This window comes from Rhinolophus sinicus, chromosome 8 (genome assembly GCF_057876585.1).
Source record: "Rhinolophus sinicus isolate RSI-liver-muscle chromosome 8, RSI-T2T, whole genome shotgun sequence".
NCBI classification, from domain to species: Eukaryota; Metazoa; Chordata; class Mammalia; order Chiroptera; family Rhinolophidae; genus Rhinolophus; species Rhinolophus sinicus.
Genome location: NC_142508.1, coordinates 65,801,069 through 65,819,406, shown reverse-complemented (window position 1 = coordinate 65,819,406; position 18,338 = coordinate 65,801,069). Strand labels below are relative to the sequence as shown.

At 56.3% G+C, this 18,338-nt stretch overlaps 4 protein-coding genes across 16 annotated transcripts in view; 2 read left to right on the top strand and 2 right to left on the bottom strand.

Annotated features, from left to right (window-relative positions):
- The window catches only part of PHAF1 (phagophore assembly factor 1), a 25,432-nt gene extending 21,134 nt beyond the window's left edge, over positions 1–4,298 (top strand). For all 3 annotated transcript variants that reach the window (XM_019755490.3, XM_019755480.3, XM_019755497.3), the window contains exons 12-17: positions 349–431; positions 890–933; positions 1,412–1,455; positions 1,606–1,664; positions 2,272–2,344; positions 3,069–4,298. In XM_019755490.3, the coding sequence (XP_019611049.1) occupies positions 349–431; positions 890–933; positions 1,412–1,455; positions 1,606–1,664; positions 2,272–2,344; positions 3,069–3,155 (390 nt within the window). In that variant the 3' untranslated portion in view covers positions 3,156–4,298. The remainder of the gene's footprint in view (positions 1–348; positions 432–889; positions 934–1,411; positions 1,456–1,605; positions 1,665–2,271; positions 2,345–3,068) is intronic.
- On the bottom strand, positions 4,127–9,228 carry B3GNT9 (UDP-GlcNAc:betaGal beta-1,3-N-acetylglucosaminyltransferase 9). 3 transcript variants are annotated; one of them, XM_074314760.2, is made up of 2 exons: positions 9,115–9,228; positions 4,127–6,612 (listed from the first exon to the last, which is right to left on the bottom strand). In XM_074314760.2, the coding sequence occupies exon 2, from the start codon at positions 6,584–6,586 to the stop codon at positions 5,393–5,395; it is 1,194 nt and encodes a 397-aa protein (XP_074170861.1). In that variant the 5' UTR covers positions 6,587–6,612; positions 9,115–9,228; the 3' UTR covers positions 4,127–5,392. The 3 variants fall into 3 exon arrangements, with proteins under 3 accessions (XP_074170861.1, XP_019611028.2, XP_019611018.2); XM_019755469.3 differs by lacking the exon at positions 9,115–9,228 and adding an exon at positions 8,095–8,920; XM_019755459.3 differs by lacking the exon at positions 9,115–9,228 and adding an exon at positions 6,953–7,258.
- On the bottom strand, positions 9,075–15,603 carry TRADD (TNFRSF1A associated via death domain). Of its 5 annotated transcripts, none has more exons than XM_074314765.2 (5): positions 14,935–15,603; positions 11,450–11,608; positions 10,307–10,581; positions 10,032–10,224; positions 9,075–9,874 (listed from the first exon to the last, which is right to left on the bottom strand). In XM_074314765.2, the coding sequence occupies exons 2-5, from the start codon at positions 11,598–11,600 to the stop codon at positions 9,564–9,566; spliced, it is 930 nt and encodes a 309-aa protein (XP_074170866.1). In that variant the 5' UTR covers positions 11,601–11,608; positions 14,935–15,603; the 3' UTR covers positions 9,075–9,563. The 5 variants fall into 5 exon arrangements, with proteins under 5 accessions (XP_074170866.1, XP_074170865.1, XP_074170870.1 ...); XM_074314764.2 differs by lacking the exon at positions 14,935–15,603 and adding an exon at positions 14,648–14,745; XM_074314769.2 differs by lacking the exon at positions 14,935–15,603 and adding an exon at positions 14,648–14,698 and having other exon boundaries at positions 10,307–11,262.
- Positions 14,294–18,338, top strand: FBXL8 (F-box and leucine rich repeat protein 8). Of its 5 annotated transcripts, none has more exons than XM_074314763.2 (4): positions 14,334–14,482; positions 15,044–15,206; positions 16,431–16,627; positions 17,366–18,338. In XM_074314763.2, exons 3-4 carry the CDS (start codon positions 16,476–16,478, stop codon positions 18,336–18,338), a joined length of 1,125 nt encoding a protein of 374 aa, XP_074170864.1. In that variant the 5' UTR covers positions 14,334–14,482; positions 15,044–15,206; positions 16,431–16,475. The 5 variants fall into 5 exon arrangements, with proteins under 5 accessions (XP_019611085.2, XP_074170864.1, XP_019611070.2 ...); XM_074314762.2 differs by lacking the exon at positions 14,334–14,482 and adding an exon at positions 14,744–14,862; XM_074314761.2 differs by lacking the exons at positions 14,334–14,482; positions 15,044–15,206 and adding exons at positions 14,760–14,862; positions 15,678–15,807.

The window sequence follows — 18,338 nt, the reverse complement described above, 5'->3', positions numbered from 1 at the left end:
AAATCTGTGCTCAGATTTTTTTAATCAGTGCTTGTTAGGAAAGATCTCCCTGATCTGTTTGAGTTCCTAAGCAGTAAGAGCTGTAGCCCCTCTGCCTGCCAGAACTGCTGGTCCAAGGTTTGGAATGGGGAGGCCTATGGATAGTTGGGTACCTCCCTCCCTGAATATATCCAGTTAAGTAAGGCTTCTTGGCCTTAGCTGTAACCTTGACTGTTCCCTGGGAGGAAGCTCTTGCCTGTAGGCTCCCCATTGTGGAGTGGGTGTCTCCAAATTGGACATGCCCTTGGAAAGGTTCCTGCGCTGCCTCGGTAACTGTCCCTACTTGAGAATCCTTGTTTTCTATCCCAGGACATCCTCTTCGACGCGAATACACACAAAGTGAAGAAGTTTGTCCTTCACACCAATTACCCTGGGCATTATAATTTTAATATGTGAGTATACCTGTATGTGCCCCTCTGAGAACTGAGCTTTGGGATGAAAATCCCTAGGAAAGAGCGTAGGGCTTTGCAGTTCGCTAATTTATCTGTATCTGAATTCTTGCTGTTTCATGGGAAGTGAACATTTCTTGAGTGTTTGTTCTGTTCCTGGTAGTGTGTACCCGTTTTAACAAATAGGGAAATAGATTCAGAAAGCTTAGTGTCTTATCCAAGGTGATAAGTCTTCAGACCGCACAGCCATGCCCTTTTCTGTTGAACTCCAGTGCCTAAATGTGCCCTCCCCCCCCACCCCACCCCAGCAAGATGTAGTGAATGCTGTGGTGTAGTGAATGCTGTGTCAGGCCCAATGCCAGGGCTTTGGTCAGGTGTGCTTGATTCTGTTTTTCCTGGATGTGAGGGTGGTTAGGCCTCCCAGGAGGTCTAGCCTTTACCCGTCTGCCTTCTCTCTTTAGTTATCACCGTTGTGAGTTCAAGATCCCACTAGCCATAAAGAAAGGTGAGTAGTGAATGTCTTCAAGGTTAAGGAAAGGGTTTGGGGTTAGTCATGATGAGAAGGAACAAGTGACCCAAGTAGAGAGGATGGGTTTGTGGAGTCTTTGCCCTCATCTCCTCTGGGCTGAGCTCTTTGTTCTGGGGGATGCTCTGTTCCTGGTCTGTAGTCTCCGGGAGGCCCTCGAGGTCATTTCCTGTGGCCCTGGGAGCACTGGTCTCTGGAGGGGAGAGTTTCCTACTTACAGGTGATCATCTGGGTGCTCCCCGCCCAGCCTGGTGACTGTTGTCCACTGCTGCCTGGTGTAGCTCACACCTGGCTGACCTCCTGTGAACCCCTCACTCTCTTCCATTCAGGAACTCTAAAAACAGCCTATCTATCCTCCTCCATACTCCAACCCCAATGCCAAGGGTGGCCAGGTCTGGATTCTGCCTAGGGCTGGGGTCACAGGTGGACTACCAACCACCTTGTGTTCTCTTTTCAGAAAACGCAGAAGGTCAGACAGAAACATGCACGACCTACAGCAAGGTGAGCTCCTATTTTCCCACCTGGTGCAGCCTGAAAATGAGGTGGGCATGTGCCTGCCAGCAGCCTGGGGCCCATGTCCTCTGGGCCAGCCATTGGTCACAGGCATGGTCAGGGCCCTGCTAACCCCTGCCGCCTCCGTCCCTCTTGCAGTGGGACAATATTCAGGAGCTCCTGGGTCACCCTGTGGAGAAGCCTGTTGTCCTGCACAGGTGAGTATGGGAGGTTGCTGTCTCTGACCACCCCAGCCAGTTCCTCATGGCCCAGAAGGCCCAGGGAAGCCTAGCAATTGCTTAGAAAAGGACAGAAGTTTCTGGTATCGCCACAAACATACTTCCTGCCCCCAACCCTGCACATTAGCACTGGGCCTGCTGTTCCGCATGTTTACCTGCACCAGAGGTTACCCACTGGGGATAGCTCCCCCTCCCCCACCTACCTCCAAGTATGGGGGCCCTTTAACCACTTGTTATTTAGAAAGGGAGGCAGTTTTCACTGGCTGTCCTGGGCTCTTTTTTTCCCATCAAAGCTGCTACCTGTTGTAGTCCACAGCCCAGTACCCAGTACCTATTGCCATGTTACCTGAGGCTCTCCTTCCCTCTGATTTCTCACCACCCAGTCCAATTGCACAATAACTTTCTGTGCCCTTTTGGGCTGTGTAGGATTCAGAGCTGAGTAAGACCTGTTGCTACCTCTAGGACCTCAAGGGCCTGTGTGGGACATAGAGACCACTTGCCAAGAGCCCCCATCCCAGAAGGGACTGGTTATTTTGCTTGGCCTTGGCCTCTGTCTGCCCCTCTAATTCTGGCTTCCCCGCCTTAGGTCCTCCTCCCCAAACAACACCAATCCATTTGGCTCCACATTCTGCTTTGGTCTTCAGCGGATGATCTTTGAGGTAAGGCCTGGGGGCGGGGGCCAGTGGTCATGGGAGGGACAAGCAAATGATTGAGAGAGATTGGGGCGGAACTAACGGCCCTGCTGAGCAGGTTAATCCCTCCCCAGCAACTCTGGGTGCTGAGAACCTGGCTTACCCAATTAACAGTGAGGGTCGAGAAAATCAGGGTCATGGAAACTAAAGCAGTGGTCTATGCAGTGGTCTACATCTAACAAGATGAGAGGTAATAGGGACCCTATCTTTGTATCTACAAACAGTACAGCAGGGATGGGAAACACAAGGCAAATGGGGCTCATCCCAGGGGTGTTGGGGACCTTTGAATGCGGTGGGTGAGTGGCTATCGAGGTCCCACACTGGCTTGGGAGAACAGTGGGCTGCTCCTGTTTTCCCTTCTGGATGCCATACCTTCAGCAGGCCCCTAAGTGTTCCAAAAGAACTGGGCAAAAGGGTATGCGAAGTTTAGGTATCGCATGAGGCACAGCAGACGCTGGGGCAGAGAGGACGCCTAGCATGAGTTAAGGGACGCTGAGGGTCCGCCCAGCCTGTGTGCAGGTGTACTGTCCACACACACCGCCAGCACCTGTGCACAGAACCTGCCTCGGGTCTCTTCTGCAGTCACAGCCCCAGTGCTGACCCCACTGGTGGTTTTGCGGGTCTGATTGCCTGCTCCGCCTGCAGCCTTTTTACTCCTCCCCTTTGACTTGTTGTCCTCTTCTCACACCAGGTCATGCAGAATAACCACATTGCCTCGGTGACCCTGTATGGCCCCCCCAGGCCTGGTGCCCATCTGAGAACAGCAGAGCTCCCTTAGGGACATCACCACCCATGCCCCTGTGCCCTGTGGAACTGTGCATCACATCTTCCTTGGCGGGCCTTCATGTGCCACCCTGTGGGTTTTATTGGACACCTTGCCAGTATTGAAGGGCTGCTGGGATATTCTGAGGTGGGGCTCAGGCTGGGTGCTCTGTCCTGGGGTGAGAGGCCCAGATATTCCTGTCTGTCCTCAGCCTGTTGGTGCCAACAGGGGACGCAGACTGCAAAGAGAAGCACAAACTCTGAGCCTTGATACCTGGACCCAGGATCTCTCGACTAACATGTAAAGAGGCAGGGTTCTGTCTCCCCTGTCCCACACACATTGGAAAACGTGGGGCTCTCTGTGGCTAAGGACACAGGCACCCAGGATGAGGACAGGGTCCTGCCTTTGACTCAGCATCGCCACATGACCCTTAAGGCAGCAGGTGGCATGTCCATAGTACTTGGTTGCGACTTTTGCACTACTACATCCACTTTAGTTACTTGATGAGCTGGCTGTGGCCAAGGTGGCCCACCTGCCCTTCCCTGTTCCTTTCTTGCACGCGCTCCCTGCCAGGCCCAGTAGGCACACCCAGCTGGTTGAAACACAGCTTTCTACCATCCAGGTTACATACCCAGGCCTGGTTTTCACCCCTCTTGGAGTCAGCCTTCAAGGTCACCTGTGTCTGCTCTGCCCCGAGCTGACTGGCAGGGCTGCATGTTTCCATCCGGTTTGCCTCTTTTATTTAATGCCAAAGTTTCAGCCAAAGACATCTTCCTCCACTTGTGTTTCAGCATTCTGTTCTGCACTGTGGGCTGGCTCCCCTGCCCCGACCCTGGGCAGTGTCCCCTGGTCTGGCCCATGTGTGGCTCAAGGCCTCTGGGGACTCAAGGAGGGCTGGGCTGCTCAGTCTCTTCATGGGTCTTGCTAAGGAAAGTAGCATATGTGCTTTAAAAATAACCTTTTGAAAAGAATTGAAAAGAGAAATGTATAATTTTATCCCATTTTTAATATTTTGGTCTAGCAACTTGTGATACATAGATGACAATTTTGTGAGTTTTTCAAATGTGTGTACAGATTTTTGTAAATATGACTCTTTTGTAATTAACTCATGTACAGCCTCATCCTGTATAGTTTAACAATGAATGTGCAGGGGGCCTGCCCCGGGCTTCTGTGTGGTTCCTGGGCCTACAGCCAGGCTTGTGTGGCACTCCCGTGACTTTGTGACTGACTGGTGTCTTCCCATTTGGACTGTGGCCTGGCCAGAGACCCCCGCATATCCCACTGTTGGGTAAGCCAGGACTGTTCTCATCCCCTGGAATGGGGGAACCTTCCTCATGCCCCACCCACACCCCTCCTCAAATAAAGACCTATCCTGTCAGCAACAGCTCACCATGTGCTGTTGCTGGGATGTTTGTACTAAAATAAGCTTAGGGGCATTGATTTTTTTTTTTTTTTAAGAATGGGAAAATGTATAATGGAGTCATTTTAGGAGAAGAGGTTCCTTGGCTCCTCTGAAGGGGACAGCACAGCCTCCAGTAAGAGATTGGCATAGTTGTGTGGGTACAGGCCCTTGTACCAAGTGTAGTTGGAGGTGGGGAAGGACTTTAGGTAGGAGCAAGCATGGTCGTCCCTCTGTGCCTCCATCACTAGTGTTCCAGCCAAACCAGGGCCCAGGACAGGGTGGCTCCAAGAAAGACCTCAAAAGAAGATCTAAAGACCTCAGCAGTACTAAAATCCAATTTGGAGGGACAGGTGGGAAGCAAGATGCCTACTTTCAAATAGTTTTGACAGAATGCCTGCCAATTCCATGAATCCTGAAGCCAGGCCCCATCACCTGCGGAGTCCAACCATGAGAAAGACCTGCATGTATGTGTCTGCAACATCCTAGGGGTTCCAGACCAAGGTGTCTAGTCAGATTCCATGACCCCCACCATCACCTACTTGGTACTGGAGAATGGAACATATCCCACTGCTTGACAAAGGGTCTGGTGCTCCACCACCTCAGCCCTGGCTATCTCTAAGTGTTGTCATCAGATGGTTCCTGACCCGCTCCCAGTAGGGACAAAAGGAACCAGGCTCAATCTTCCCTGAAACCTTTTGGAAGCAGACACCTGGCAATCTGGAACTGGATCCTGAATTCGGCCAATTTCTGGGGAACAACCACATACACTGCAATAATCCACCTGGGAAACCTACCCTTCAAACTCCTATCCTGGGTCTGCATGAGGGGTGCTTGGGGCTGTGGTAGGTGGCTAGGGGCCCCACTGGAAGGCGCCCGCGGCTACAGGTCCTGAACGCGCACAGGGTGGCCCATGAGGCCCATTCAGCATGTGCCACATAAGCCAGATGTCAGCAGCCGAGAGCCCGTGCACTACAACCAGCTCACGGTAAAAGCAGGGGTCGAAGGTGCGCAGGTGTGGCGCGGCTGAAGGCTGGGGGATGCCAAAGGTGCGGAAAGCAGGGTGAGACTCAGGTGTGAGCCGCAGGCGCTGCAGACACATGCCCAGAAAGACATCGTCGATGGGGAAGAGCTCAACCTGCGCGCAGGCGCCAGACAGACGGCGCAGCGTGGCCCCTGAAAGCACGAAACCACCGCCGCCTGCGTAGGCCGGATAGGCCGGCAGGCCGTACACAGCCTCAGGGATATAGTACTTGCTGGCTCGCACGCGGATTGGCCGCGCCTGTATGATCACGTCACCCGCAAGCAGGTCGTGCGCCGGGTCCCGAGGCGCCAAGAACTCCAGCAGGTTTCCCACGTGCACGAAGACGTCAGCGTCGCCCTTGAAAACGAAGCGCACGTCGGGACAGTAGGCCGAGGCCCAGGCCAGAAAGTGTATCTCCTTGAGCGTTAGGTTGAAGAAAGTGTCATCGAAGGCCCAGAGCAGGATGTCCGCGTACGCACGGCTCTCGGCATGCAGCAGGGAGCGCCAGTGAGTTTGCGTGCCTGCCCCGTCTGAGCCCGCTCCCCTGGGCACGCCTAGCAAGAAAACACGGCGCACGAGTGCCCCCTGCACGCGACCCTCAGCACCCCACGTCTGGCGCACAGCTTGGCGCCGCTCAAAGTCCGCCGCCACCGATTTGACGGCGATGAGTAGGTCGGGTCCCCTGCCGGGTGCTCCACCGCCTAGGCACTTGTGCGGCTGGTTAATGAGCAGGGGGAAGCGCCGCTGGTCCTTGGCGCGCAGGTAGCGGCCAAAGTCAAAGGGTCCAGTGGGCGTGGGCGGCTCCAGCGTGTCCTCTTCGTAGGCCTGCAGGTCTGCGCCCTTGTCTGGAGCGTGGAATAAACGGAACCCGGGTGTGGGCCCCGGCACTGTCCTCCCTGGCTCTCCCGGCGCGCTGGTCGTCCGGGCCGTGCCATCGCGCTGCGCATAGAGCAGGAGGCCGAGGGCGGCGCCCAGGAGCAACGTGAGCGAGGCGTCCCCGCGTAGACGCAGCCTCCGCCTCATGTCTGTGTGGCCGCAGCCCGCGCTACCTGCAAAGAGACTCAACAGCTCGCGATGTGGGAGCCAGCCGCGGATAGGGGCTTTCATCCCCGCCGTCCCGCACCCCCCAGGGGACGGTGCCACACACCCCCGGGAGTCTCCAACTACTGGCCGTTCATCCCCCTCCGGTGTCCTCTTATTCTAGGCCCTGACTCCCCCACCCGCATCGGCAAAGGGCAAGAAGTCCCCCAAGTAGCCAACTCCCACCCCCTCAGCTCAGGCCCAGGACCGTGCCCCAAGGCCGGGGCAGGGGAAACACTGAGCCTCCGCACCACCCCCGCCCGCCTTCCCCACGCTGAGACCGAATCCTTTGCACCCCTTCCTACCCACCACGTCTGTCCCTGGGATCCTGACGCGCTCGGCCCTTGGGAGCGGCGCAGCCCCGGACGCCGGGGCCTCCAGGGCTCAGCGCAGGGTCCCAAGGGCGGCCATGGACAGGACGTGGGCCAAATGCAGCGTTGGCAGGAAGGGGGGCTGGAGCCGCTGCCACGTGACCTTCCAGCTGTGCGCGCCCAGACAGCTGGAGCTCAGCTCCACCCCTGCGCCGCAGGGAGCGCTGTGTCCGAGTGAGGACTAATCTGAGTGGGATCTTTATGGGCAACTCTGGGAAGGCCGGAAGAGGTGGGTTCCAGTCTCGCTACAGGCTCAAACTCCCCAAATCTTTCTTTGAGAGGAGGCAGGCAGGAAGAAGCATTAGCCTCTCTCATTAGGCTTCCCACCCCCACCCCTACTTCTCTGGAGTGGGGCAGGGTCTGGGCTGGCAGAAGCCCCAGGACAGGCTGGTCCCAAATCCCTAGGGCCCAGTGTCCTAGTCATCCACGGGGCCATTATCCCAGCTCATCCTTGGAAGTGCCTTTCCTCAGCTCACCAGGATCCCTGGTTCCACCAGAAAGGACCCATAAACTACTCCTGAGCTAAGTGACTTGCCCAGGATCATACAGGCAGAAGGTAAGAGCACTGCCTCACGTCTTCTGGAATTCTGTCCCCAACTCTTCTATTCTCCCTGGCCCCACTGGGATACAGGACGGGCCCACCCTGTGTGCTTTAACCTTCAGTCGTCTCTCTAGAGGCAGTTCTGAGGCCCACTCTCCCTAGTGCCCCAGACCAGCATAGCCTCCTTGCAGATAGAAATAACCAAGCCTGGGCCACTGAAGGCCAGATTGGGGGACTCCTGAAGTAGGCCAGTGAGCAAAAGGTTTGATCTGGGACCCAGACAGGCAGAGAGCTGCTCTGGAGATTGAGCGTCCAGTCCTTGCCTAGCTCTGCTGCCAACGGTCTTCCTAGAACTCAGAGCTCCCAGTCCCAAACCATGCAGTGGGGCCTGGAGTAGACAACCCCCGCTCCTGCCCCAGAGTTTGAGGACAAGCTACAGGAACCAGCACTGCTACCCAGCCCCATCCTCTTTCCAGTGGCTATGTCTGCTCCTTCTGACTTCTTCCCACCAATGTTCTCCCTTAAAAAGCAAACCCTACCTCCTGAGCTTCATTCTTCTGTTCACAGACGTCTCAGGAGTCTTCTGTTCTGGTTTTCTTTACTGCCTCACTTCCCATCCCTCCTGTGGTCTGGCTTCAGGCTGTCCCTACCATGTCCCAGAAACAGCCCCCACCTAGTAGCCTTTTCCCTGACTCCAGCAACATTCCTTGGCCTTGACTGATCTGCAGCTCCCATCACAGCAGGAGAGAATTCCCTGGCTTCCAAATCTCCCTCTTTAGGCTGCTCCTTTTCTGGTTAGTGTCTGTCAGGACCTTTCCCGAGGCCTCCCCACCCACTACCGCCTGTCCATTCGTGAATCTTTAGCCTTAACCCCCTGCTGAACTCAAAACTATAGAACCAGCTGCCCTCAGACTCTCCCTGGATGTTCTACAGGAACATCATGCCCAACTTATGCCAAACAGCAAGCACTTCACCTCCCCCAGCTCCCATCTCAGCAGGAAGCCTCACCCTCCATCCAACTGGCAAAGGCAGAAACTCCGGGGTCCTCTTACCTCTCCTTATCCAGTGTCACCAGGCCTGTTATCCTGCCTACTGAACTGCTCTTGGTGTTCACCCCTTGACTCCATCTCTGCTGCCACTGTCCCAGCCTGGGCCACTGACCTCTTTCTCACTGCGTCCTCACCAGCCTCCCAGCCCCCTCTCCCAAAACCCTTTAAAGGCTTCTCACCTGCCTTGGGATAAAATCTACCCTGTAAAATGGCTTACCAGACCCCACACTATCTACCTTCCCCACCTGGAACTGGTCTCTGCAAATCTACCTACCCCTAGATTCAGCCACTCAAACTTTGTTCTTCTGCCATCCCTCTTATCTTCCTCAAGACCTCACCTGAGGCTGGCCATACCCAGGGCATCACCCCTCTGTCAGCCCCCTCATCTCCTCCCCTGTTCAGACTCATCTTTCCCAGGAAGCTTAACCCCTAACCTGGGTTAGGCCCCTGCTCAGTGCTCCCACAACTCCTTGTATTTTTCACATTAAGAAACAGGTAATATTTTATTACTGTTGCTTAATATTTGGAATCCCACACCGAGTGTGAACTGGGGGCAGGCAGGATTCCTCTATCTTGTCCACCACAGTATTTGCAGTACCCAGGATGAGGCCGAAGACATGGCAGATGCCTAATGAGCGATTGTTCAATGAATTAAGAGGTAAAGGCTGGCCTGAAGCCCCTCTTCTAGGGGGGGGTGAGGTGAGGCCCCCTTCTGCAGCAGGTGACCCTGGGCAGAATCCCCAGTGGCACCCCAGTAGGCATGGTGGGTGTCTGACTCATGAAGAAGGCGGTCAACTCTGCCCAGCAGTTTGACTAAGTAGGGTTGTAATTGTGGTCTCTCAGGGTCCTGTGGGTGGACAGGAGGTCAGCAGCAGCAGCAGAAGGGAACCTAGGATCATTCAGGTGCTCCAAACCCCGGCTGGGCAACTAGTTGATCGCCCCTTTGTCTGGTACCCAGCCTAGGGCAGGCCGCCATCGGGATTCGCCAGGCCCAGCAAGTCCTCTGCCAGGCTGGTGAGCTCGTTCTCCTCCAACGCTTCCACCAGGCGCTGCAGCGTGGCGCGGCGGCCCTCGGCCTGCACAAAGCGCTGCAGTAGCTGGAACGCCTGCTCATACAGCCCGTCTCGCTCGTACTCATAGGCCAGGGAATCAAGCGCCGGGTCCCGCAGCGCGCGACAACTGCGCTGCAGAGAGCGCCCCACCTTGCGCCATTTGAGGCCCACGGAGCGCGCGAACGTCTGTTGGTCTTGCAGGTTTAGCGGCCGGTTCACTGCGGGTTGGGGGGAGTAGGAAGCGGAGTAAGCTCAAGGAGCCACAGTGCCGGTACCTTGCTATTGCCGCCCGGCGATCTCCCGACCCAGACCTCACTCCTTCCCCAACTCAATCTTCCCGGTGACTCTGCCTCTGCCTCTCTGTGTGCGCCTCACCTACGGGATGACCCTGGAACAGAAAAGTCTGGCCAGATGGCGGCGGCTGCTTCTCCTCCGATGGAGTGGGCGACTGGGACTGCGAGGGGGCTAGAGCGACCTCCACGTCGCCACCCTGGCCCCCGGAGCCGCACGTCAGCTTCCGAAGCGCATACTCCAACTCAACGAGTTCCTCATCCCGCAGCCGGTCGGGCTAGGGAGGAGAGTGCGGAGTCGGTGGGGGTCTTGGCTACGGATCCCCGCACCACCCTGTCCTGGCCCCCGCCCGGCCGCACCTTCTGGGCGAAGATGCAATTCAAACAGCGTTCCTCATCCGTGAGCAAGGCGTCCAGCAGCTCCGCGCCGGCGCGCAACTCCAGTTGCAATCGCAAGGAGCGCAGCGCGAGCGCCACAGCCAAGCGGCTTTCTAGCGCGGCGCGCAGCGCCCCCTCGCGATAGGCACAGAGGAAGCGCCTACAGGGCTGGCGCCCTGAGAAACGCAACTGCACGATCAGCTGCGGGTCGCTACGGTGAATCTTGAGCATCTGCAGCATGTCTGGGCTCCCGTTTTCTGCCGAGACGGGCAGTCAGGCGTCAGGCGGTCCCCATGCGGGGACGCAGGAGGGGTGAGGTCCACGTTCAGAGCCCTTCCCATCCCTAGACCTGGGGACGCGGGATTACCCCAAAGCTCCCAGCCGGGAGACAAAATTGGGAGGCAAACAGCAACAACCCAGAATGAAGGCCAGGACCTACCACAGGGAGCACCCTTAGGCGGAGTGAGTGCCCGCCAGCCCCATCCCTGGAGCCCCAAATTAAGGTGGGCAAAAGGGACGTGGGGGAGAGACTGCAGCACAGAAAGGGGAGTATGCCCTGGGCAGCCAAGCCATCTGGGTAGGGGGCCGGCAGGGCAGGGGAGGGCGAGAGGTCTCAGATCTTCCGCCTCCAAGCACGCGGCTGCCCCGGAAGGAGAGGGGCTCTAGCCACTTTGGGGCCCGAGCCAGATCCCCCAACCGGCTTCAGCCTCCTGTCGCCTCTGCCCTGACATGGTAAATGGGGACCCGAAAGGTAGGTACTAGGAAGGGGTCTTGGGCAAGGAGTGCAGCAGTAAGAGAGGAAAACAGATGTGCGATTAGTAGAAAGCAGTGACCCGGCTGGTCTGGCGAGCGAGGGACATCGAGCAGCAGGAGGTTAGTGCACTCATAGGCAGATCTTACAAAGACACGGAGACACATGTCTACACCCAAGGGCACACCTGCATAACACAGAAGACAGCCTATGAAGCCAGTCGTCCACCCCCTCTCCTCCCCATCAAATCTTTTCCCTAACGCGGTGGTTAAGCATAGGCCCACGGAACTGAAAGGTGGGGTCTCAGCCCTGGCCCGCCCACTAAAGGCCCCCAGGCCGCCCCTTCCGCTCCAAGTGCCGGGTCAACCACGCACCTGCCAATGCAGTACGCAGAGCCTTGTACATCTCCACCTTCTGCTGGGGGTGAGCGTAGGCATCTGACAGGACCACCTTGTCCAGCGAGGACTCCACAAACAGGTATGCGCTGCCCACCCACTCCTCCAGCCCCTTTGGCCCAGCCGCCATTTTGCCTCCTGGAGATGCAGACAGGCATCCAGATTACTCCCATCCCAGCCCTGGAGACAACCTTCCAGTCCCACGTGGCCCAGCTGTCCACCCACCTAGCACACCTGTGAGAGGAAGTACACCATCCCACAGGCAGCCCCTGTGTGTCTGGCTCTGCACAGTCCAGCCCAGCTCAGCCCAAAATTGCAGTGAGGACTGTCCCTCCACTGCCTTCTCGTAGAAAGAGCCCCGGGTCACAGTGGCAGGAGAGGAGAGGTACTGTCCTCCAGTGGGGGCAGAGAAGTTCTGTCCCCTCCTCAGGACAGGGTGTCTCTTACCAAAGCTGACAGGAGACATCTTTATCCTGAATGGTGCCCATGCCCCACAGCCAACAGGAACCATGCCCTGGTATGCCCTCAGCTTAAACTTGATCCCTGTGGGACCACAGCTCCCCTCCCACAGCAGTTTTCTCACCGACATGCCTACTATAATCCTGTTTTTTCACTTTAAAGGACACCTATAGTTTGTGCCTAACCAGATTCCCTTCCACAATCCTGACTGACCTTTGGGGCATTCCCTTTTCCATCTTCTCAATCCATGTGCCTGTGGGAGGGCAGCCCCACTCCCTAGTCCAGCTGTGGCCATGTGAAACAGGCCTGGCCAATCTGGATATTCCATTCATCTTTCTGAAATGATTAGCTCAGAGTTGGGTAGATTCAAGTTGGACCAATTACATTAACCTGCTACTTTGGCTGGACCAATAGGAAAGAGGAGTTTTTTCCCTTCCTTTGAGGCTGAGCTGGAAGGAAGGGTGGGTCTCCTTTGGCACTGCTTGGGAAGTGCCTGGCTGAGAATGAAACTGACACAGCAGAAAGCAGAGCCCAGAGATGAAGAGGTGCAATCATAACCACACTATGCCCCTGGCTCTAGCTGCACTCTGGACTTTTCAGTTACTGTGTTTCCCCGAAAACAAGACCTAGCCGGACCATCAGCTCTAATGCATCTTTTGGAGCAAAAATTAATATAAGGCCCAGTCTTAATATAAGACCCGGTCTTATAAGATCAGGTCTCATATTAATTTTTGCTCCAAAGGATGCATTAGAGCTAATAGTCTGGCTAGGTCTTATTTTTAGGGAAACACGGTATGTGAGCTAAATCATTCCTTTTTGTTCTAAAGGCCTTGAAACTGGGCTTTTGTCTTATGCAACTCAAATTGTTCTATTACAGATTTCTTCCCTGTCCAGACAGAGCCAGGGCCCCTTGATGCTAGAATCTCCTCCATCTATCTTCTGACAAAATCCTGAGGGCTAAGGGGCAAAATTCCCAGCCAGGGAACCATTGCACTGAGCCTCAGTTCAGTGGCTTCCCATGAGGCAGTAGGTGGGAAACTGCCCTGCCTCTTCCTCACCTCCTCCCCTGAGGCCCACTCTTGAAACATAGGTTCAAGACCCCACCTCCTGCCCCATCCACCACACTTTTTCAATCTCTGGTATTCAGCACTTACATATGGTGGGCTAGGAGGGAGTGCTGAGCCCTAGCTTTGAGCACCCTGGACATCATTGCTCTGGGCAGGGCAGATAGCCCCAGCTGGCATCCATTTACATGAGGGACAGGGAACCTCAGGGGAGAGATACCAGAAGGAGCCAGGACCACAAGCCTTGGACATTGTTGGGGAGGGAGTAGGAATCCTGAGCTCAAAGGAGAGGCTGTTTCAGATCTGCCCCCAGGCCCTAACCTGAGAGCCAAAGCTGGGACAATAACTGGGGAGGGGCCCTCCCCAGCATCATTCAGACCTGGCAAGAGAAATGATACCTGGTGATGGTCCTACTCTGGGTCTGAGCACAGGGGACACGCCTTTTGAGTCCCCCCTCAGCTGCCAGTAACCTTTTGATAGAAAACATATTAATACGTGTGTATTTACCTAAATTAGTAGTCAATGGGGGTGGGAGGAGATTTGGGGGATTTTAATTTTCATTGTATTTAACAATAGTCTATCTATAAATTAGACACATTTCCTTTGTTTTAAAAAGGCAAATGTTTTTTCTTAAAAAGCCAAAAAAAAAGGTGAGACACTCTGTAAGTGACAAGCGAGACCACGAGTTGTAGGGAGACAAGGCACCCTGGGGGAGTGGCCCAGGCGGTAGAAGAGTGTAGGAACCTATCCTGGAAACATTTCCTCTTTCTCTTTCATGCCTTCTTAGCCCTCTCACTTGAGGGTGCTGACCCGATGGATATGGTCCTGCCCAAGGGGTGGAAGTGGGGGCGGGACTGGGCCGAATTTTCCCCTCAGACCTGCCAGGGGGCACTGGAAACCTGGAGGAGTGGGGGATGCGCCATCACACTTACAGGACTGGACAAATGGGAGAAGTCAAACAGGTCGGCTGGAGCCTTTGGCTCCCATCGTCCTCTTGGGAATTCCGTCCTACGTGTCCTTCCACAGAAGCCCCTCCTTGGGAAGCCCCGCGCTCACCCACCCGGAGTCCGCCTCTCTTTGGGCCTGGACACGCTTACCTGACCTGAGACTGACGGACACATGGGTACCGACTCAAGAAAATACGCCCCTACCACCAGGGGCCAGAGCCCCACTAACATAGTCTAACAGTTCCGAGGCAGCCCCTCCTCCAGCCAGCCAGGTAGGCGGCGACGGCCTGAAAGCTTTGGACTCCCAGTATCCAGGCAGGCGTGCCGCCTGCTCAGCTGCGCCGCTTCCGAGCTCTCGAGAGAAGCTCCCCAGCCTCCCTCTAGCCCACCTTCATACTGGTGTTCCGCAGGCGCTACTGGCTGGGGCGGGCAAGGGGTCTCCGCTCACAGATCCGTTCAGAACCAGCCCCGCCCTCTCACCCCCAGAGCCCTGCGGCCTCCCGAAAGCCCCGAGCTGGGACCTGGAACCTGCGGGGGCGAAGGTCAGTACCCTCTCTCCCGCCTCCCACGGAAACAGCCCAATAGGCCGCCGCACCCACCTGGCCCGGGCAGCCGCTGGTGACAACCGCGCCGCACCAACGCTCCTGAGCCAGGATCCACCTCAGCTCCCGCACCGGGAATCCCTCCCCCCCACCCTCTGCACTAACCTGGCCGCCCCGGCCCGGCCCCGATTCCTACTCCCGCCGGGCTCCACTGCACTCGTGCTGCTTCCGGGTGTGCGCGGAGCGCAGAGGCGGCGCCCCAGTCCGAGCCGCCCCGTCCGCCCCGGCGTCCCGCCCCTCCGACTCCCCGCGGCTCCTAGCCCACTCCTCCACTGCGAGTCCCCAGCCTCTGGGGAAAGCCCACCTGGCCCACTGAGCAGGTAAGACACCCGAGGTTAGACCATAGGAAGAACTGCCCGCGGAAAGGGGATTCAGGGACTTGCGGTTCTTACAAGGCCGTTAGGGCTCCAGGATGAGAGCTGCCCCGCTTCCTCCGGCGGGAAACGGATGAATCAACAAGGGGGCGTCCCCTGGGGAACAGAATTTTCTGGTGCCTTCTAGGGTTCGAGCTCGAGGAACTCTGCTACTCCCTGACACTCAGAACGGGGTGCTGGTGGATCCCAGGTTCAAGCCTGACCGAGGGTATCTGAAGCTCCAGGATACACGTGCAAATTCCAGCAAGGACCATTAGCTTGGAAAATACGGGAAAACAGAAAACCGGCAGGTGGTGTTCAATGTTGTGTACATTTAAGCTGCTTCAAGCAGCTTTAAATTGGCAGCTTCAAAGAGGACGCACACTTTCCAACAACGCCCGCCGGGGAAAGCCTGCACTTTGGGTTGGGTCTGCAGAATCCCACGGGAAGTCTGGGCTGCTCCGAGGTCAGGATCTGAACTTGAACCCAGAGCTCCTCCGGCCTAAGCTTTTCTCCCACCGGCCTTTCATTGGAGGCTTTCAGAACCTCTCCCCAGCGAAGTGGCAGAAGGCAAGGAACCTCCCATTTTAGGGCGGATTCAACGGTGCCCCACCCGAGTCCCCGCCTCCTGATTGGTTTGTGATCTCTGCCAATTAAAAATCTCTAATGCGGCTGCCCGATTAACCCTGTCGTCACTCTCTTGTGACTGGCGGGGTTAGGACGGGTTTCTCAACTTGGGACCTGTAGAGTCAACCGGCGCTTGTTGAAATTCCTATTCCTAGGCCTTACTCTTTCCGGAGAGCCTGATTTAGTCCCGTAGTTGGGTCCGCGGAATCTGTATTGTGAACAAGTGTCCGGGTGATTATGTGGTCCCGCGCTGTCTGAGAAGCCCTGATTTCAGTGGCTCTTCTGGTGAGGCTTGGATCCAGTCCTTTCTTAGTACTCAGGGTCGAAGCTGGGAGAGAAGCAGTTCTGTGACCCCTGGACGATTAGTTTGGCAACTCTGTACATGTACAGGAAAGCAGGGGAAGGCGAGGCGTCTTCTCTGAGTTGGGGGTGGGGAGGACCGGGTTGTCCAGAGTCAAGGCTTGTGCAAGCGCCCTCCAACTTCCCCATGAAAGGCTTTAGTAACTGGGGGGAAGATCCAATAGCATCGTCCAAAATCTGGGTATTGGGCTTTATCAACTTTGCGCATAGGGCATGGTTGCGTTCCTTCTAATACTGCATAAAATGGGCATTTTTATTTTCAACAAGTGATAACGTAGTTTAAAGGAGAATCAGAAATCTTTCAGCATCCAGGGCCGACTATATGGGTCTGAGGCTTCTGCAGTCGCACAGGGCCCTATGCTTGATTTAATAACTTGGTTAAATGCTGTTGTCACTGACTTGAAATTCTTAATGTTTTGAACAAAGAGCACCACATTTTAATTTTGCACTGCAAATTATGTAGCGGCTTCTGGGCCACGAGTATACATAGGCTCCAGTGTTCCCTTCAACACTCTGGCCTAACTGAGTTCAGGGACGTCTCTCTCCAGGCCGGAGTTGCTGGAAGTAGTGCAGCCCCCACCCAGCCCCGGGCAATGGCCGAGTCTGGACAGCAACTGCCTGAGGAGGTGCTGGCGCTCATCTTTCGCCACCTGTCCCTGCGGGACCGTGGGGCAGCAGCCAGGGTCTGCAGAGCCTGGGCTGCTGCTGCCACCTGCAGTACCGTGTGGCATGACACGAACATCAGGTAAGCTGGCTTCTCCCCTCCTTCCTCCTGCCACCCTACCCCCTTCTCCCTCTCTACGTAGAGTCAGGGGTTGGGGAGATTCAGTGACTCTCCCCATATTAAAAAGCATAATCATTACTAACCTTTCTTGGCCACCTACTACCATGTTTCCCCAAAAATAAGACCGGGTCTTATATTAATTTTTGCTCCAAAAGATACATTAGGGCTTATGTTCAGGGGATGTCATCCTGAAAAATCATGCCAGTGCTTATTTTCCGGTTAGGTCTTATTTTCAGGGGAAACATGGTATGTACCAACGATTATTCTAAGTGCCTTACATATGTTAATTAATAGGTAGTAGTATCTCCATTGCACAGATAGGACATTGAGGCAGAGATTTAATCATGTCCTGTAGATCATTCAGCTAAGGAGTGACGGGCAGAATGTGAACTTGGTTATGCCCCGCCTCCTTAGAGACCGCTGAGAAAGCCCAGTTCCTAAAATATCATTGGCTCTCCCTGCCAGAGTTTCAACTTGTGGCAGACGCATCAGAAGTCTTCATAATTTGCTAGGATGGGTGTTCTCTCCTAGCATTAGTGGCTACTTTGGGGCAACCAGGCATGGTCGGGACAGAGGTGTGTGGGTAGGGGGCAGGAAGAGGGGATAGTATCTGGCAACCAGGCGGAGGAATGGGCAGAGGCTTCTCTTCGGCTCGCGGGGACATGGCCGATGCCTTTTCTCCACCTCTGTAACCCCAAGCTGTGACTGTGAGCGAGAAGGCACACTGCTACCGTATCTGTCCGCCGGCCTGGACCATGTTCACAACCTACGCCTAGAATTTGAGCCGTCGAAGAAGCCGAGCCGCAGGGCGGCCACGGAGTTGCTGACCGCATTTGTGGGACGTTCCCCGGGGCTTCGAAGCCTTTGCCTGGAGTGCCGCGGAGAGAAACCACTCTTCGACGCGGGCCGCGACGTCCTGGACGCCGTGCAGGCCATCTGCCGGGCCGCCCGCCAGCTGCATCACCTTGACCTCCGGCGCTTGCCCTTCACTCTAGACGACGAGCTAGTGCTGCAGGTGGCACGCGGCTGCCCCGAGCTCCGTAGCCTTTTCCTGAACAACAGTACGCTGGTGGGCAGCGTGGGTCCAGGGTCCGTGCTTGAGCTACTGGAGGCCTGCCCGTGCCTGCGCGCCCTCGGCCTGCCCCTAGCCAGCCTGTCGTACACAGCCCTCCAGGCGCTGACGGCGCCGCACCGCACGCCTTTCGCTCTCCTGGCCCTGCGATGCGCGTGCCCTGAGGACGCACGAGCACCCCCTCTCCCTGATGAAGCCTGGGCCGCGTTGCGCCGCCGCCACCCTGGACTGTCCGTGGAGCTGGAACTGGAACCGGCACTGCCTGCTGAGAGCGTTACGCGCATCCTGCAGCCTGCAGTACCCGTGGCTGCGTTGCGCCTCTGCCTCTCTGCAGACACCGTAGGTCCGTTACACTTCGCAGCGCAGCACTACGCTGCAACTTTGCGCGTGCTCGAGGTGCGCGCCGCCGCCTCCGCGGAGCTGTACGCCGCACTGGAATTGCTGGCGGCGCGCTGTGCGGGCCTGCGCGAAGTGCACTGCTTCTGCGTGGTACGACCCTCGGTTCTGCAGGCCTTTCGCGCTCACTGCCCGCGCCTGCGCAGCTACACTCTTAAACTAACGCGGGAGCCACATCCTTGGAGGCCCACGCATGTGGCGTGA

Coding starts and splice junctions, on each gene's coding strand:
- B3GNT9 (XM_074314760.2), bottom strand. CDS start 6,586: ATGAGGCGGAGGCTGCGTCTACGCGGGGACGCCTCGCTCACGTTGCTC.
- TRADD (XM_074314765.2), bottom strand. CDS start 11,600: ATGGCGGCTGGGCCAAAGGGGCTGGAGGAGTGGGTGGGCAGCGCATAC. Junction 10,582..11,449: donor TCTGCGTACTGCATTGGCAG/GTGCGTGGTTGA, acceptor CCGTCTCGGCAG/AAAACGGGAGCCCAGACATG. Junction 10,225..10,306: donor ATTGCATCTTCGCCCAGAAG/GTGCGGCCGGGC, acceptor TCTCCTCCCTAG/CCCGACCGGCTGCGGGATGA.
- FBXL8 (XM_019755526.3), top strand. CDS start 16,476: ATGGCCGAGTCTGGACAGCAACTGCCTGAGGAGGTGCTGGCGCTCATC. Junction 16,628..17,365: donor TGGCATGACACGAACATCAG/GTAAGCTGGCTT, acceptor TGTAACCCCAAG/CTGTGACTGTGAGCGAGAAG.